The sequence below is a fragment of the Sarcophilus harrisii genome, chromosome 4 (genome assembly GCF_902635505.1).
Source record: "Sarcophilus harrisii chromosome 4, mSarHar1.11, whole genome shotgun sequence".
In the NCBI taxonomy this organism is placed as follows: domain Eukaryota; kingdom Metazoa; phylum Chordata; class Mammalia; order Dasyuromorphia; family Dasyuridae; genus Sarcophilus; species Sarcophilus harrisii.
Genome location: NC_045429.1, coordinates 229,910,408 through 229,927,919, shown reverse-complemented (window position 1 = coordinate 229,927,919; position 17,512 = coordinate 229,910,408). Strand labels below are relative to the sequence as shown.

General features: G+C 32.2%; 1 protein-coding gene across 1 annotated transcript; it reads left to right on the top strand.

Annotated features, from left to right (window-relative positions):
• The first annotated feature begins 6,674 nt into the window (after positions 1-6,674).
• Positions 6,675-7,604, top strand: LOC100923964 (olfactory receptor 14A2-like). The gene has a single exon (XM_012549172.1). The coding sequence runs from the start codon at positions 6,675-6,677 to the stop codon at positions 7,602-7,604; it is 930 nt and encodes a 309-aa protein (XP_012404626.1).
• Positions 7,605-17,512: the final 9,908 nt, after the last annotated feature.

The following is a 17,512-nucleotide window of genomic DNA, read 5'->3' as shown; positions in this document are numbered from 1 at the left end:
ATAATGGAGAAATGGAAGAGACTAGTGATTATAGTGAACAATGATACATAAATAGTAACTAATATATTTTAAAAGCTTTTTCAATGTATACAATATAGTTTATCATGTCCAAGTAGGATTTAGATTATTAATACTTATTAGGAAATTATTAATACAATAAACATTACATAATAAACAAACTACTGATGTCATCATTAAAATGTTATGAACAAATAAATGCAAAGAAATAATTTAATAAAATATAGTCCTTAAACAATATTCAAGGCATTATAAAAAGCTTAGGAAAGTTTAAGTCTTCTTTTTATATTATTAAGAGCGTCTACCTAAAAATCAAATAGATTGCTTCATGTTACAAATCTCTGTGATGTTATCTTTTATTAAAATTCCTCTTTGAAAGTCTTCATTTGTACATATGGCAACTTAGTCACATACCTTTCATTTTCTTTTTGGATAAGATTAAATTTTAATTTTTCCAACACTGAAATATTTCATGAGTACCACCTAAAGAAAAATATCTTTTATTTGCTAGTCTGTATTTATTTTGTTTTAATTCTGTATATATTTGTAAATAAATGTCTCCTTAAATACATTGTAAACTCAGATTAGAGACAGTTTTTGTTTTCATCTTTATTCATAGTTGAGCCGTGCTGATACAATAGAATTAAAAATGCAACTTAATCTATTTATGTTATAAATAATTTTCTTAAAAATTAAATTAGTACAACTAAAACAAGAAAAGATACAGAATAAAAATGGTTTATATTTTAATTCTCTGATGTATATATGATAACCAACATTTACAGGGAATTGTCAAAAATCAAGATGATTTAAATCCACTTCTTAAAAGATAATTTTTCAAAGCATATGAACATAGCTTTTAAGACTATTACTAATTTTTTATTATTACTAATATTGTTGAACAGATTTTTAAATTATTAAGATAGGATTTTTTTTTAAATGTAAAGGTCCAAAATCACTAGTAACCAGAGAAATGTACATTTTGAAAACTAAGGAATCATCATATACCAATCAAATTGAGAGGGGAATGTTCAAGATGGAAAAAATCCCACCCATTTGAGTCTATAGGGATGGAATATGACACATATTTTCAGCTTTTATGATATTGAACAATTTTACCAATGTTTGTATTTTTCCTTTAAAAAATGCTATAAGAGATAGCTCTCTTGGAAAGAGTCAGACACCAGGAATGTGTGTGTGTGTGTGTGTTTGTGTGTGTGTGTGTGTATAAAGCAACAGTCAACAATAATAATCTATCATTTAATTACATAAAGTATTTGCCCAACAATTCAACAATGACTATCCTTGATGCTAGGATGCTTTGTTGCCTTTTATATAAATACAAACTATAACTCTTATTCTTCCTTACATTTGACACCCTGTGTCTCAGTTTTTATTGGCTCTCTCAAAGTCTACAATCAAATCTCTCTTTATCTCTACTGCAAGTGATGATGAGTTGAAAGCTAGGTACAACAATCTCATATGACTTGAGTTCTATAAGTTGCTAATTTTGTATCTAAATGGGCCCTTTGCAGAAAAAAAAAAGTTTCCCCATTCCTGCAAGTTTAAATGAAGAATAAATGACAAAAGTGAAATGTTGTGGGTACTGTCAATAACAGCATTCTGAACGTTTTAATACTTTTACAAAGAATTACACTTTCTTGATGTTTTATATTTGTTTATATTTATCTACTGCTAAAACCAAAAATTATCAATAGGAAATTTTCTTTTTCCAATTAAAAACAATTAAAAATTGGCATCAAATGGACACTAGGGTATTTCTCTTGTTAGCATGGCAAGTCCTCCAGTGACATCCTGGATGTGGCAATGCTAATAAACCAGTTGAGGGTTCTGGGGTCTGAGCTATTCAGGGGAATGGGGGAAATGTTGCTAAAGGGCTTTAGAAATGTTTATCAAAATTCCAGATCATTCTGCCTCAAAGAATCCTAGAAAAGGGAATGATGCAATCATATGGTAAGAATTTCAACATTCATGATAGAGAACAGTACTGTCTAAGATATACAATTATTTATAGAAAATTTAAATGCTACAATCAACATGGTGAAGTGCTTTCCATTGCTTAGGAGACCTGAGTCTTTCATCCCAGTACTACTATAGGAAGTCTCCATGTGTTCGGAATAATATTGAGCCCAGGAACTGATGGAAAGAAAGCAAAATATTGTTACCTCTTCAGGTCATGATCTTTCTACCATTTGTGAAAAATATCCCCACCCCAATGTAAACTTGTTTTCGTGATGGAGATCTCATAGTTTTACCTTATATTAATGGCTTGAAGAATTTAACTAGTTATAAGGTATGAATTTTTATTTTCTGATATCAAAATACAGATGTCCATTTTTCCCCAAGCAAAAATAGATCATAGTATATTTCTATAACTTTTGTAGGATATTAAGCATGAAAAATAATGTAAATATATGAAGAAAGGGGTAATATTTATGCTCTTAACATTCAGTTGCTTAATACGTTATTTATATCCCATGCATATAGTCTTTACTAACTTTGTATGAAAATAGTTACTTATTTGTGAAAATACTTGCTGGCCTTAAGCAAAACTGAAGAAAAAAATTATTTTAGGTAACATCTAACAATTACATTCTCCACCTCTACTTTCTTCTTCCCTTTGAATCTAATCTTTATCATCAATCTCTTATTGTAGTCACCACATGATATCGCAGTCTTTACTAAATTTTGTATTTTGTGTGTTCTTGCTTCCCTCTTTCTCTTGCTGCCTCTCTATTCTCTTACCTTTTCCTTCAAAATTCTTATTCTCTCAACTTACATCAAGTAAATGTTAGAAGAAACTATCTAACTAAATTAACTCAAAATGATTCTTCACTGCTTATAATAAATTTTGAGTTACATTTGACTTCTAAAACAAAGCAGACATATTAATCCAAAATTTTAAAAAATTTATGATAAAATTTCACAGATTGATGTAAAGAATTATAAGCAGTGTTGGTAATACATTTTTATCAGGAAGGAGAGACTATTGCATCTTAAAATAAATCTCCTAAATTGTATTCAAAAGTTTGACCCTAGAAAACATGTGTATATTTTATATTATTAGTATGACTCGTGCATTAAGTGATATCAAGTTATAATATCTGGAACTTTATATGATCCCCACACTGAGAAAATAAATAATTATTTCTATTCCCAGAACTTGTCCTACCCATTCCCAACACATTTTCTTGTACCATGCAATTAACACCTGCTTCCATGAGTTCAATATTTTTGACTTTTGAAATCCTACTTACAGTGTAAAATTTCTTTTATAAAGTGCAAAAGTTTGTTTTGTCTTGCTGATCAGTGGTAAATTCTCTGTCAACAAGCATTTTGTAAAATAAATACATACCATGTGCCCACAATTGTGATAAGAACAAGAACTTCCATCCTAACAGGGAAGATAATGTGTCTATGTATATGAGTATGGGTATATCTATGTGTATATTGTCCAATCATTTTCAGTTGGATCTGATTCTTTGTGACTCCTTTTGAAGTATTCTTGGCAAAAATACTGGAGTAATTCTGCTCATTTTACAGATGAGAAAACAGGAAAACAGGCTTAAATGATTTGCTTATATATATATATTTGTATGTATATGTATGTATGTGTAGAGATATATATATAGACATACACATATACACATATATATATATAATAGACAAAATATTTATATAGATGTCAATTATGGTATCTTTATCAACATTGATAAACTCATATAAAACAAGTGCAGTTTATCCAAGAAAGGGTTATGTGATATTGGCAACTTGCATGGATAAAAAAAAGATTTCATGACAGAAGATAATATGAGATATGTCTTTAAAAAAACAGGGATTTTAAGAGAGAAAGAATAGGAAATGTATTGTAGGCATGGGGAATAGACAATAGAAAGAGAAAGACATTCATTTAAACATCTGAGAAAGAGTTTTATGTGTGAAAAATAGCAAAAAGTTTGACTGGTATTTAGAATACACTAAGAGAATTCATGTTATATAAACTTAGAAATATCATGAGTTTTAAATGTAAAACAAAAAAAAAAGTTTATATTTGATTCCAGAGGTAGTAAGGAACTAGTAGGTCTTACTGAGTGGTTAAGGGGCAAAGATTATATGACATGATCATACTTGTACATTAAAATCATTTTGTATCTAATGTGGTAAATACATTGTAGTAAGGAGAAACAAGGCATGGATACCAATTAAGATGTTATGACAATACTCCCTCGAAATAGGGATGAGAGCCTGAATTAGATAGTGATTACATAAATCGAAAAAAGTGGATAATTTTTAAAACGGGAAAAGCAAGATTTAACAACAGAGTATATTGTGAAATGATATTTAAATTGGAATCATGAACCAGGGTGATTGGAAGTGTTAGGGACCACTTGTTAGTACCAGCTGGGATCTAATTCTGACCAGTAGAATAGCTCATATCATGTAAGAAAACACAAATGCTACATGGAGACGAGAGGCAACTGTATATCAATGAAAATCTCTGACTTATTCTATTCCCTAAGCAGAATATAAATATTTTCAAAGAACGGCAAAGTTATTATTGGTTAAAGAAAAGCATACATTCCTTTGCAAGCAACACCTACATCTGTAACAATGTTTTATGACCTCCAGACATTTATTTCTGATAGCCAGTCATGTTGGTTTACAGCAAATCTGCTAGCTCAAATTAAAAGTAAGATAACAGTAGAGATTGATTTGCAACTCCTTAACTTTGTAATACACAGTTGCAGGGCCTGTGAGAACCAATGCAATACACCTCCTTGTGTAATTCCCTGCTAAGACTTTACAGACTTTCTGGATTTCACACTATGTGTGGTCCTCAACAGGAAGCATGGTTGTTCCCTTGACAGAAATATGGCAAATTTAGAAGAAAAGCAGGCATCAGGAGGTGGGGATACAAAATAAGTGATTCTATTTCAGAAATTTTTTAAATGCCATTTAAATTTAAAATAACCAATGTTCAGTTGGTGATATATGAAAAGACTTTGGGATAGATAGTAGGAGTAGATACATTCATATGGGAAATATAAGACTTTTGGAATCTTTACAAACTGTTAAGCCTTTGGAGTTGATAGAGACATTTGGCATGGTTCAATATGATTGATTTGATCTTAGAAAGAGATATTTTGGGCCAGAACTTGAAACAAGGTACTAAGTAAAACTGATGGAAATGATGCTTGTGTTCACACCTTTAGAGAGCTCATAAGTATCTAAGTACTCAATGGAGTTCACATGTTTGGAAGAGTTCAGGGTTTAGAAAGATATATCTGAATTAACACCTCCCTTAGGGCCAGAGAGCATGCTGGGAGATATCCCGCAATCCCACTCTCGGAGAAGTAGCATAAATACAGCTCCAGTAAGCCACTTGATGGAGTTTTTCTTGACAGCATTCCCAGGAGTCCGAAAGGAGCACGCTGCAAGAAAGCCCACAAACACTATCTTCGAGGCAAGAGATTCATTGCATCTTCCAACTTGGTGCTGGCTGGAGGAAAGCAGAGGCAGAAGCCAAAGACAAAGCTGCAAGATCTCTTGGAACCAAGCAGAGAGATAGGGTTTGTGAGCTTCCTCCCAGATAAGACAAATGATGAAAGTTAAACCCATAAGAAAAAAAGAATATATAAAAGGATCCAAAACAGAATTTAGCAATACATTCTCTCACAGCTACCCAAACTTTTTTATATATACTATACCTTTATTTCATCCTAGGTTGTTTTATATAGATATAGATATAGATATAGATTTCAACATAGGGAAAGTAACTTAGTTACCCAGAATATTCACTAACTATTCTCTCTCTACAGGAAAAGAAAATTGTGGATAGACTAGTGAGAATGTTTAGAAAGTTACTTTTTGATTGATAGTTGATTATTATGGCAAGAAGAGCAGTCTGGAATAGAAATGACTGTTTATGGACCAGAAACAAGAAGATAACAAATAAATTGCATAAAGTTCAAATCTATACTCTTGGTCTCATTCATATGACAATTCTAGTCTTGAGCTAAAGATTTTGGCATTTTGAGGTATTTGGACTACTGAAAAAAAACTTTAAAGAAATTCCATCCCTATCAATTTTGAGACTAGGAAAGATAGATATTCTTCTATGAAGATTAAGTAGAGATTTGCCTCAAGTTTGGAAAGGAGGCTGGATAAGCTAAAATAGAATTGAAATCAAAACACCTGTTTCAGGCTTTTATATCAGATATGGGAACACTAATCTTGAACACCAATAAGTTATCCATAGATTGGGAATGATAACTCAAACGCTCTACTTCATAGGGTTTTGTCAGGCATATACTTTGTACACCATAAAATGATAAACCTAGCCAGAGATGATTTTGATTTTTTGAGGGACAGTTCAGAATGCTATGCTGAATTCTACATATACTATGTGAATTATAAAAAATTATTTCATCCAATAATCCCTTTTTGCAAATGAGAAAACTAAGATTGACAGAAAGATAGTGAATTGCTTAAAGTTACAAAGCAGGAAAGTCAGTTCTAGAGTTCAGATCTCCTGAAACCCAGATTATGGTGCAATCTTATTATTTGGGACCTTATTATTTATGTTTTTTTTTCTCTACAGATAGTTACAGATAGATCTGAGAACTTCTCAGATCATGGGTAACTTTACTACAGTGACAGGATTCCTCCTCATGGGCTTTTCTAATATCTGGGAACTACAGATTTTACATGCCATGCTCTTCTTATTGATCTACCTGATGGCTCTGACAGGGAACTTGCTCATCTTCACTCTCATCTCTCTTGATGGACACCTCCACTCTCCCATGTATTTCTTCCTGAAGAATTTGTCTTTTTTGGATCTTTGCTTCATTTCTGTCACAGTCCCCAAATCCATTGTAAACTCCCTGAGCTGCAGTTGTTCCATTTCCTACTTGGGGTGTGTATTACAGGTCTTTTTAGTAATTTTGTTTGCAGGATCAGAGATTTCACTTCTCACAGTGATGTCTTATGACCAATATGTAGCCATCTGCCAGCCCCTGTACTATGAAACCATCATGATCAAAGAGTCTTGTGTGAGGATGGCAGTTGCTTCCTGGTTCAGTGGAAGTGTAGTTGGGGCCATGTACTCAGCTAGTACATTTTCTTTGCCTTTCTGTGGCCCTAAGGAGATCCATCAGTTTTTCTGTGATGTCCCTTCTTTACTCAGGATCTCCTGCTCTGAAAACCACATTGCAGTTCATGTGAATATAGCTATTGGATTTGGCTTTGTGGTTTTCTGCTGTATTTCTGTCATTCTGTCTTATGGCCACATCTTTTCAACTGTGCTGAAGATTCCAACCATTGAGGGTCGGTCAAAAGCCTTTTCCACTTGCCTACCCCATCTTATTGTTTTCATTGTTTTTATCATAACTGGTACCATGGCCTACTTAAAACCACCTTTGGACTCTGACTCAGGTCTAGATCTTTTGTTGTCTGTATTCTATACAGTGGTGCCTCCAACCTTGAACCCTGTCATTTATAGCCTGAGGAACAAAGACATGAAGACTTCCATGAAAAAGTTCATAGCTTGGAAAACTAATAAGTAATTAATGAAAAAGTCTTGCATGATTGTATGCCTATTTTTTAAACAAATCACTTCTGTATTTTATGTATTTAGTGACTAAAAATAATTTTTTCATCTTTGTCCAAATCTAGAACATACACTTTGCAATCTGTACCTCAAGGACCAGAAACATATTAATAGATATGATTTTTCCAAAGTACACTCAGATAAGTGAGCAAAACTGCAATGATGTTTTATATTTCTGTGATAGAAATTTGGTTTTTCAAACATTTAACATTATGCCTGACATAGCTTAAACACCAAATAAATGCTTTGCTAACTGTTGTTAATTTTTATATTCCCATGTTGGATCTCAACAATAGCCTAAATTGTAGTTATGAAATATATTATTAACGTCATCTTGTGGTTTAAAAAAGCAGATCTCAGAGAAGTAAAGTTATTTGGCCAAGCTCTCCTATAACTGGGAGAATCTTAGCTCATATACATCTTCTTTTTCATATATGAGAAGAATGTCTAACAAACAGTTAAAGTACATTAATGTGAAGAATGTCAAACATGATATTGTAACATATATCAATATCTACAAAATAGAACATTTGATTTTTCTTGTATATCTAAAATAATGATGGAACTAAAGAAAAGCAATCCTGAGAAAGCCATCAGGATGAGAAATTTTCTCATATGAAAATATGAGTAACATATATTTCAATTAATCAATTAAGTTCAGTGCCCACCCAATTCTCTCAAATACTTATTTAAGGGAGGATTCGGGGAATTTGGGGGAGTAGGTTGGTCAAGTACCCCTCCAAATAGAAGAAATTTGAACCTGGAGCAAGCATAGAGTGGTGAAAAACTAAGACTTGAGGCAGAACAGGGTTTTTCTTGATACCACTCAATAAAATCTGAAGAAAGACCCCTGGCTGGGATTAACCTGTCTGAAATTCAAACACCTCCAGGCTAGCTCCTCAGAAACATCAAATGGGTACCTCTTAGGCTATCTGGGTATGGCTGGATTCTCAGCTGGAACCACAGATACTTTCACCTTTTGGACTGAATCTTTGCTGATTGGAAACAATAGGCCTAGCTGTGCTGCTGAGGGGCAACCTGGGTGAGAAAGAACCAGAACTGCATGAGTAGAGAGGAAGTAGGGCAGGGACTGCTGACTGCAGGCATTTGTAGGAGGATAGAATTCTTGCTTTGACATTCCTGTTTAGAGTGGAGAGTTGAAAGGAAGTTTGATGCACCATTCCTCCACCACACAATTAGACTAATACCTCTTATTTAAAAAAAAAAAAAATGAACTGACAAAGAAGAAATAATCCCACCATTGAAACATATTGTGGGAACAGGGAAGACCAGGATTCATCTTTAGAGGAGAACAATTTAGCTTTAAAAAAAAAAAAAAAAAAGCTTCTATCCCAAAGAGTAGCATGAAATGGCTCCCTGCCCAGAAAGAATTTATAGAACTCAAAAAATTCAAAATAAAGGTGAGAGATACTGAGGAAAAATTAAAGAAAAAAAATTGAAACCATCCAAGAAAAGCAAAATTATAAAAAAAAAAAAAGTTAACCAACTCTAGAAAAGTAGATATAGAGTCTCACAGATAAAAATACTTCTTTAAAAATTAGAAGTGGGCAAAGGAAAGCCAGAGAAGCTATGAGAGACCAACAAATAACAAAAGAGATTATAAAGGATGAGAAAATATAGCAGAATGTGAAATATCTTATAAGAAAACAACACATCTAGAGAAAAGGTCAAGAAGAGAAAATATAAGAATGATTGAACTGGCAGAAAGTTGTGACTAAAAAGAATACTTTAACACAATAATGCAAGAAATAATTCTTGAAAATTGTACTGGAGTGATAGAATATGAAAAAAAAATCCACCAATCACCCCCTCAGAGATCCTTTGTGGAAAACACATAGGAATATCATTGCCAAATTTCAAAATCCACAGATCAAAGAGAAAATTTTGCAAAAATACAAGAAAAAAGAAAACAATTCTAATATGCTAGAGCAACAATTAGAATTGTAAAAGACTAATCAGCAGCTACAATAAAAGATCACAGGTCTTTATTTATTTACATTTATTTATTTATTTATTTACAGACAAGCAAAAGAAATAGGCCTATGGCCAAAAATATCATATCCAGAAAAATCTTCTATAATTTTCAAAAAGAATAAACATGAATTTAATGAACTTTCAGATTTTCAGGACTTTCTATCAACTAAACCAAATAACATATTATATTAACATATAATAGCCAATATCAAAGAGCAGTTTTAAGAAACTCAACATGGACAAACTGCTTATGTTTTTATTTAATGTGGAAAATGTATACTTTATGTTTAAGATTGACATCAACAATAGGGTAAGTTCAAAAGAAAGATTAGCAGAGGAAAGATAAAAATAATAATATTATGCAAATGAGATGCAAAGAAAGAATAGATACAAAGGTATTAGAGGGAGAAAGAAGGCTCATAGTTCTGAAAACCTAGTCATATCAGAAATGGGTTCAATAAGCAACACTACATATATACCATGATGTGTACAGCACCCTCCATAATCTATAAAGAAATAAGGGGGAATAGATAGGGTGGATGGGGAAGCAAAGGGTGAGGGAAGAAGCAAAGGGAGGGGAGGGATCCCTGGCTGGGGGGAGGTTAAATAATAGTAAGCCAAATTACAGAACAGAATTTAATGAAAGAGTCAGCAGGGATTTTAAAAAATGTGTTATATGGGGAGGGGCGTGAGAGAGAGAGAGAGAGAAAGGGGGAGAGAGAGAGAGAGTGTATATGCATGTATATATCTACATATGCATACATAAATACATCTTTCCTTAACTGTAGCTTGCTTGGAGGTAGTACAGGGATGAAAGACGGGAAAAAGAATAAAGTAAATAAGGTGTGCAACAGAGAACAAAAGAACAATTTACAATGAAATAAAGAAAAGACAGACACTTATAAATATACTTTCTTCAACATATATGTGTGTGTACTTTCTTAAACTGGTATTTGTTGTCATATATTTTGAATCCTCCCTGATGTTTTACTGGGCACATGATAATGTTCTCTTTTGTTTTCTTTCGTTTTGTTTTGTGTTGCTTTTCTGTTTTTTTTTTCTTGCTTATTCTGTTTCTTCAAATAAAATAAATTTAGAAAAATATTTATTTAAAAAGATTGATTTGATGAAATGAGAAAAGTACATAACTCCTTACAAAATTAGATATGAAAAAGAAACCAATTCATTGAAAAACAGAATTTATGAAATGGAAAATTATAACTTCAGGTCAGCCAAAGCATTTATTTTACAAATGAGCCATCATTAAATAGCAATTAAACTCATTTGCAAAATGGGACAATAAGGTAGCTTATTGTATCTACTTGTGACACAGAAATATTAAAGTAAGAGGCACAAATCAAGGTAATAACTCTAAATATCACTAGGAGTTTATTTACAGAAACCTCTGTAGTTAACTCCTTGTGACAGATAAGAAAAACACATAGTAAATCTATATAAATCTATATAGGGGCTTTGTCTTTAAATTATTTAGTTATTTTACTGTAATTGTTTAAGGAGAGAATGGGCTAAGACTGTAATTGTTTAAGGAGAGAATGGGCTAAGACATAAAAAATATATGATAACATTCAGTCAAAACAGTTGACTGCTAACCATACAGCATTCTGGAAATAGAATATTTAGGAGTTCTGTTGATTGACTTCTGGTATTGGCTAATCACTCTAGGTTCCACATAAATACTTATTTAAAAATAGAGAAAACTCTCCTCTGTAATAGTTAATAACTCTCCATATATTAAATGTTTAACACTATGAGGACCAAATTACTGAATTTATAAGATAATTATATTATATAATTATACATAAAATATAATTATATAATTAAAATTACTGAACAGGTAATATGTTAATAATGAAATCAATTAATAAAAGAGATAATTATTTATAACATTTTAGCAATAAGAAAAAAAAACAGCCATTCACCTCAAATCATCACCATAAATACAGATGTCTTCACTTATAAAAACACCATCATCCAGCATTTAGTACACTCAGGATACAAATACAAATACAGTCATTTTGCAAGAATCCTTTTCATCATTTACATGAGGTAAATATCACAGTAGTTCTTCAAATAAAGAAGATGGAGACATCTTTTTCTTTCAGTATCCAGATTTTATCAGAAAATAAAAGATTTTAAAATAAAAAATAAAATCTTCCACTTCTCTCAAACAGTCAGAGGCAAAAAAATTTTTTTTTTAAAAACTCAGCACAATTTTCTGGAAATAACTGTGATGAAACAGAGGGAAAATAGTAATAGAGTTACAGTTTGAGAGCAGAAGGAAATTATGAAATGAAAAAAATGCAAGGAACAAAACAATTCAATTGATCAAATACAAAAAGAGTTTAAAAAGGTAACTGAAGAAAAACATAATAATTAGAATTGAACAAATGGAAGTGAATGACTCAATAAGACTTCAAGAATCAATCAAACAAAACCAAAAAAAAAAAAAAAAGAAGAAGAAGAAGAAGAAGAAGAAGAAGAAGAAGAAAAAGAAAAAATGTAATATCTCCTAGGAAAAACACTAACCTGGAAAATAGATCTAGGAGAGACAAAGAATTAGTGGACTTTCCTTCCTAGGTAATGAGGAAACCAAATTATCACTTTTTACAGATGATATGATGGTATGAAGGAATCTGTGACCAATGAAGACCTGGAGATCATTATTAAACACCAAATTGATAGTTTTGATTATGTTAAGCTAAAAAGGTTTTGGACAAATAAAACTAATGCAGACAGTTTTTCTTTAGTCACAGAAATTATTTCATCCAAGAAAAATAAACCAATAATATTGGTTTATTTATTTTGTGGTTCCATTTTTCTAGTTCTGAAAGAGCAAGTTTGAGATCTCCCACTATTATAGTTTTGCTATTTCTTTTGGTAGCTCTCTTAACGTCTCCTCTAGGAATCTGGATGTTATACAACTTGAAACATATATGTTTAGTATTGATATTGCTTCATTATCTATAGTATCTGTTAGCAAGATACAGTTTTCTTCCCTTTCTCTTTTATTTAGATCTGTTGTTTTTTGTTTCTTCTTAATCTGAGATCAGGATCATTTCTCCTGCTTTTTCTATTTTGCCTGAAGTATAATAAATTCTGCTACAGCCTTCCTCCTTTCCTCTGTATGTATCACTCTGCTTTAAATGTGTTTCTTGTAAACAACATATTGTAGGATTCTGGTTTTTAATCCAGTCTGCTATCCACTTCTGCTTTATGGGAGAGTTCACCCTGTTCACATTTACAATTAAAACCACTAAATCTATATTTCCTGTCATCTTATTTACTCCAAATTATACTTTTCTTTTTCTTTTTCCCCTTTCCTTCCTCCCCAGTATATTACTTATGAGCACCACTTGCCTCAAGCAGCCCTCCCCTTTTAGAGTCTCTCTCCCTTTCTTATATATTTCCCCTACTATTTCTGTTTTCATTTCTTTTAAGCTACTCCTTCCCTTTTCCTCTTTCCCCTCCCCCTTTTCTATAAGGTAAGAGAAGTTTCTCTGTGAAACCAAATGTCTAATAGTCTCTCTTTGAGCCAAATTTGATGACAGTAAGATTCACTCAATATTCAGCCTCCTCTTTTCTTTCCCTGAATTATAATAGATTTTCTTTGCCTCTGTGAGATGTAATTTCTGTCATTTTACCTCTACTTTCCCCTTTTTCTTGTACAATCCCCTTTCCACCTCTAGAAAGTGGATTACTTTTTCTTTTTTTATAAAAGTAAAATCAAATTATCCATGCACTCTCTGTGTATACCCACAATAGAGATATGTATCTCAAGAGTTTTTGTTTTTCGTTTTTTACCTTTTTATGCTTTTCTTGAGTTCTATATTTGGAGGTCAACATTTTTGTTCAGCTCTGGTCTTTTCATCAGACATAATTGGAATTCACCTGTTTCTTTGAATGTCGATCTTTTTCCCTGAAAGAAAATATTCACTTTAGCAAGGTAGTTTATTCTTGGCTATAATTCAAGTTCCTTTGCCTTTCAGATTATCAGATTCCAGGACCTTCATCCTTTAAGGTGGAAGCTGCTAGGTCCTGGGTAATCCTTATTGTGGCTCTTCAGTATTTGAATTGTTTCTTTCTGTCTGCTTGCAGTATTTTTTTTTCCTTGATCTGATAGTTCTGAAATTTAGTCACGATATTCCTTGGAGTTTTAATTTTGGGGTATCTTTCAGGAGGTGTTTGGCAAATACTTTCAATGGTTATTTTACCTTTTAATTCTAAAACATTGGGGCAGTTCTCTTTGACGATTTCCTGAAAAATATTGTCCACCCTTTTTTTTTCTCATCATCATTTTCAGGTGGTCCAATAATCCTTAGATGGTCTTTCCTACATCTATTTTCAAGGTCAATCATTTCCCCAAATAGGTATCTTACATTTTCTTCTATTTTTTCTTTTTTTTTTTTTTTTTTTGGTTTGCTTGACTGATTTCTTGATGTCTCATTAAGTCATTCATTTCCATTTGTACAATTCTGATTTTTAGTGAATTGTGTTTTTCATTTACTTTTTTTAGTTCTTTTTGTATTTTTCCAAATTGAATTTTTGAAGGAGTTGTTTTGTTCTATGGATTTTTTTCCATTTCACGAATTCTGTTTTTCAGGGAGTTGTTTTCTTTTTCCATTTTGTCATATCTATTTTTAAGGAGTTATATGCTTTTTTCCATTTCACTAAATCTATTTTGTAGCAAATTTTCTTCAGATAATTTCTGTGCTTCCTTTTCCAAATGCTCTTGTAAAGTTTTCTTTTCCTTTCTTTCCTCCTTTTTCTTCTAGGTCTCTTTTAAGATCCTTTTTAATTTCTTCTAGGAGAGCCTTGTGTCATGGGGACCAATGTACCTTTAGGACTTCATCTGGATATGATCTATTTAGTCTCCTCAGGATTTGAAATTTGTTCTTCTCTTTCACAATAAAAACTATCTATGATCTGAGGTTTTGTTTGTTTTTTGCTTTTTTATTTTTTGAAAAAGTTGAGATATGCTTTTAGGCCAAAGGAGATTTTCCAAGCTTTCTTTACAAGTGGGAGTGGTTGTGCTGGGTCAGACTTCTGGTTCTGGGTGCGCATGGCCAGATTTTGTGGAATTCTGGCATTTCAGAGTTTACTATTTACCTTTTGTGTTTGATGTTTTATAGCTTCTCTGCTAATCTACTGGCTTGCAACAAGAACAGAGTAGCCAAAATTGCTGTAGATTCTTCCCTATAGATTCTCTGACGAGCAGAGCTCATACCACCCTGGGTCTGAGCTGCCTGTACTCAGTGTCTGTGCTCAGCCTGCTTGCATTTGGTCTGCCTCCCTTCCTGCCTGATTGAAACAGACCTTTTCTGGTGGTCTTTGAAATTATCTTCTGCTGGTAATTTGTTACACCCACAATATTTGTTGGTTCTGCCAGTCCAGAAGTAATTCAGAGGCTGGATTTGTGAATTAGTCTGAGGGTCATGGGAGAAGGTCAGAAAGAAATATGTGTCCTCTTCACCATCTTGGATCTGCCCTGAAAAGTTTTAAATTTCTAGATGATGGTATGACATACAGGGATGGCACCTGGCCAGAAATAGAGTGACAATAATAATGACAATCATAAAGAAATGGGCTTTAAACTCACTACAATAAGGGAGGGAGAAAATTCCCTTTACATGTCCACCAATCTAGTATCCATAGAGTAGTATTAAAAGAATGAAGAGTAATAGTTTAATCTTTACTCTTACATACATGTTAAGGCCAAAAAATAAAAATCTCAGAAAACCAGGAACAAAATTCATGGGATAACAAGTTTATACATAAATATATATAGTTTAGGATAAAAACAAAATGATCTGGAGTTAATTATGTACTTTAACCAGCTTACAACTTAACCCCCTGTGGGATCAAGTGTTACATTTTCAATACAAGAATTTATACCTTGGAAAACAACAAAAGTACAAATGAGGACTTAATTTATGGCTAGATTTAATAATATTTAAGAATTTAAGATTTAAGAATCTAATAATGAAAATTAAATTTAAAATTGCATTGCATGTACATTTATTTTTGAGAAACTAGGTGTTAAACATTTACCAAGGTTTCATAACTGTAGTTCTAAAAGATGATCTCATATTAATCTCTGAAGTTTTGGGTAATGAAAACCATGACTAAAACATTATACACACACACACACACACACACACACACACAAACAAATGGGTATATTTTTAAAAAATACAACATGATAGAAAAGTGGGGATGAATGGAATGGAGAGTTACTATTATAATTATGAAACCTTGATCATGAGAAAGGATCAAATAGATGGCACAGTGGATAGAGCATCAGACTTGGTATCAGAAAAAACACTTCTTCCTGAGTCCAATTCCAGACTCAGACTTATTAACTATGTAACTCTACACAAATCAGTTAATTGCATTTGCTTCATTTTTCTCATCTATAAAAGATATGGAAAAGAAAATGACAAACCTTTTTAGTATCATTACCAGAAAAACCTCAAAAGGGATCACAAAGAGTCAGATGTAACAGAAAAATAACTGAACATCAAAATTCATCAGTGTAAATACAGGACACAAACAAGCAAAAATGTATAAGAACACTTAGCAAAATCTCACAGGAGATTATAACAGTAAAAATTTTTTAATATAATTTATTAAATATGTCAAATTTATATGTAAAATATTAACATTCCTTTTTTTAACATTTTGAATTACAAATTCTCCTTCTTCTTGTTATTCCTCCCTTAACCACTGAGGAGGAAAGCAATTTGATATCAACTATATATATGAAGACATGCAAAACACATTTCCACATTAGTCATGTTACCAAAAAAAAAAAATCCACAGTTAAAAAAAATAGGAAAAGAAAGTTTTTAAAAAGTATGACTCAATCTGCATATAAAATTCATCTGCTCTCCTGCAAATGGAAAACATCTGTAATTGTGGGTCTTTGGGATTGTCTGCAGTCATTTATTGCCTTTATCAGAGAAGCTAATTCCTTCACAGTTAATCATCTTTAAAATATTTTTATTGCTTTATACAGTGTTTTCCTGATTGTGATCACTTCCACTTACATCACCTTATATTTCTGTTCAGATTTTTTAAAAATCATTTGTTTATCATTTTTATACCACAATAATATTTTATCACAAATATTCACCGCAACTCATTCAACTGTTCCTTAATTGTGAGCATTCCCTCAATTACCTATTCTTTGCCACTACAAAGATAACTGCTATAATATTTTTATAGATAAAGTCCATTTTCCCTTCTCTTTTATCTCAGTGGGATACAGACCTAGCAGCAGTATTCCTGGGCCAAAGAGTTTTAAGGCCTTTGGGTATAATTCAAATTTTTCTCCAGAGTGGTTGGTTCCATTAGTGTTCCAAGTTTTTCATATCCAGCATTTGCCCTTTTCCTTTTCTGTCATGTTAGTCAATCTGATAGATGTGAAATGTTATATCAGATTTGTTTTTATTTGCACTTCTCCAATCACGAAGAATATAGAGTATTTTTCATGTAAGTATTAATAACTGTTTCTTCTATAAACTACCTATTTATAACCTATGACCATTTGTCACTTCTGAAATGACTCCTGTTTTTTCAGAAATTTGGAACAGGGGTATTTGAAAGAAGAAAATAATTATTTTGGGGACATTGACCTTTCCTTCCCAGAGAAAAACATCAGAAACCTGATAAGATTTACTAGGTGGTGAATAGTATGAATCCTAAAATCTGGAGATTATAAAATCTTCCAGTCTTCCCTTCCCCCATTCCCAGGGGTAAAGCAAATAAGTTAACTGAATAGGAGGGGACAGAGATATTCAGGAACTTAGAGCTCATGACACTCAATGGCTTCAGAAATACTCAAGAGAA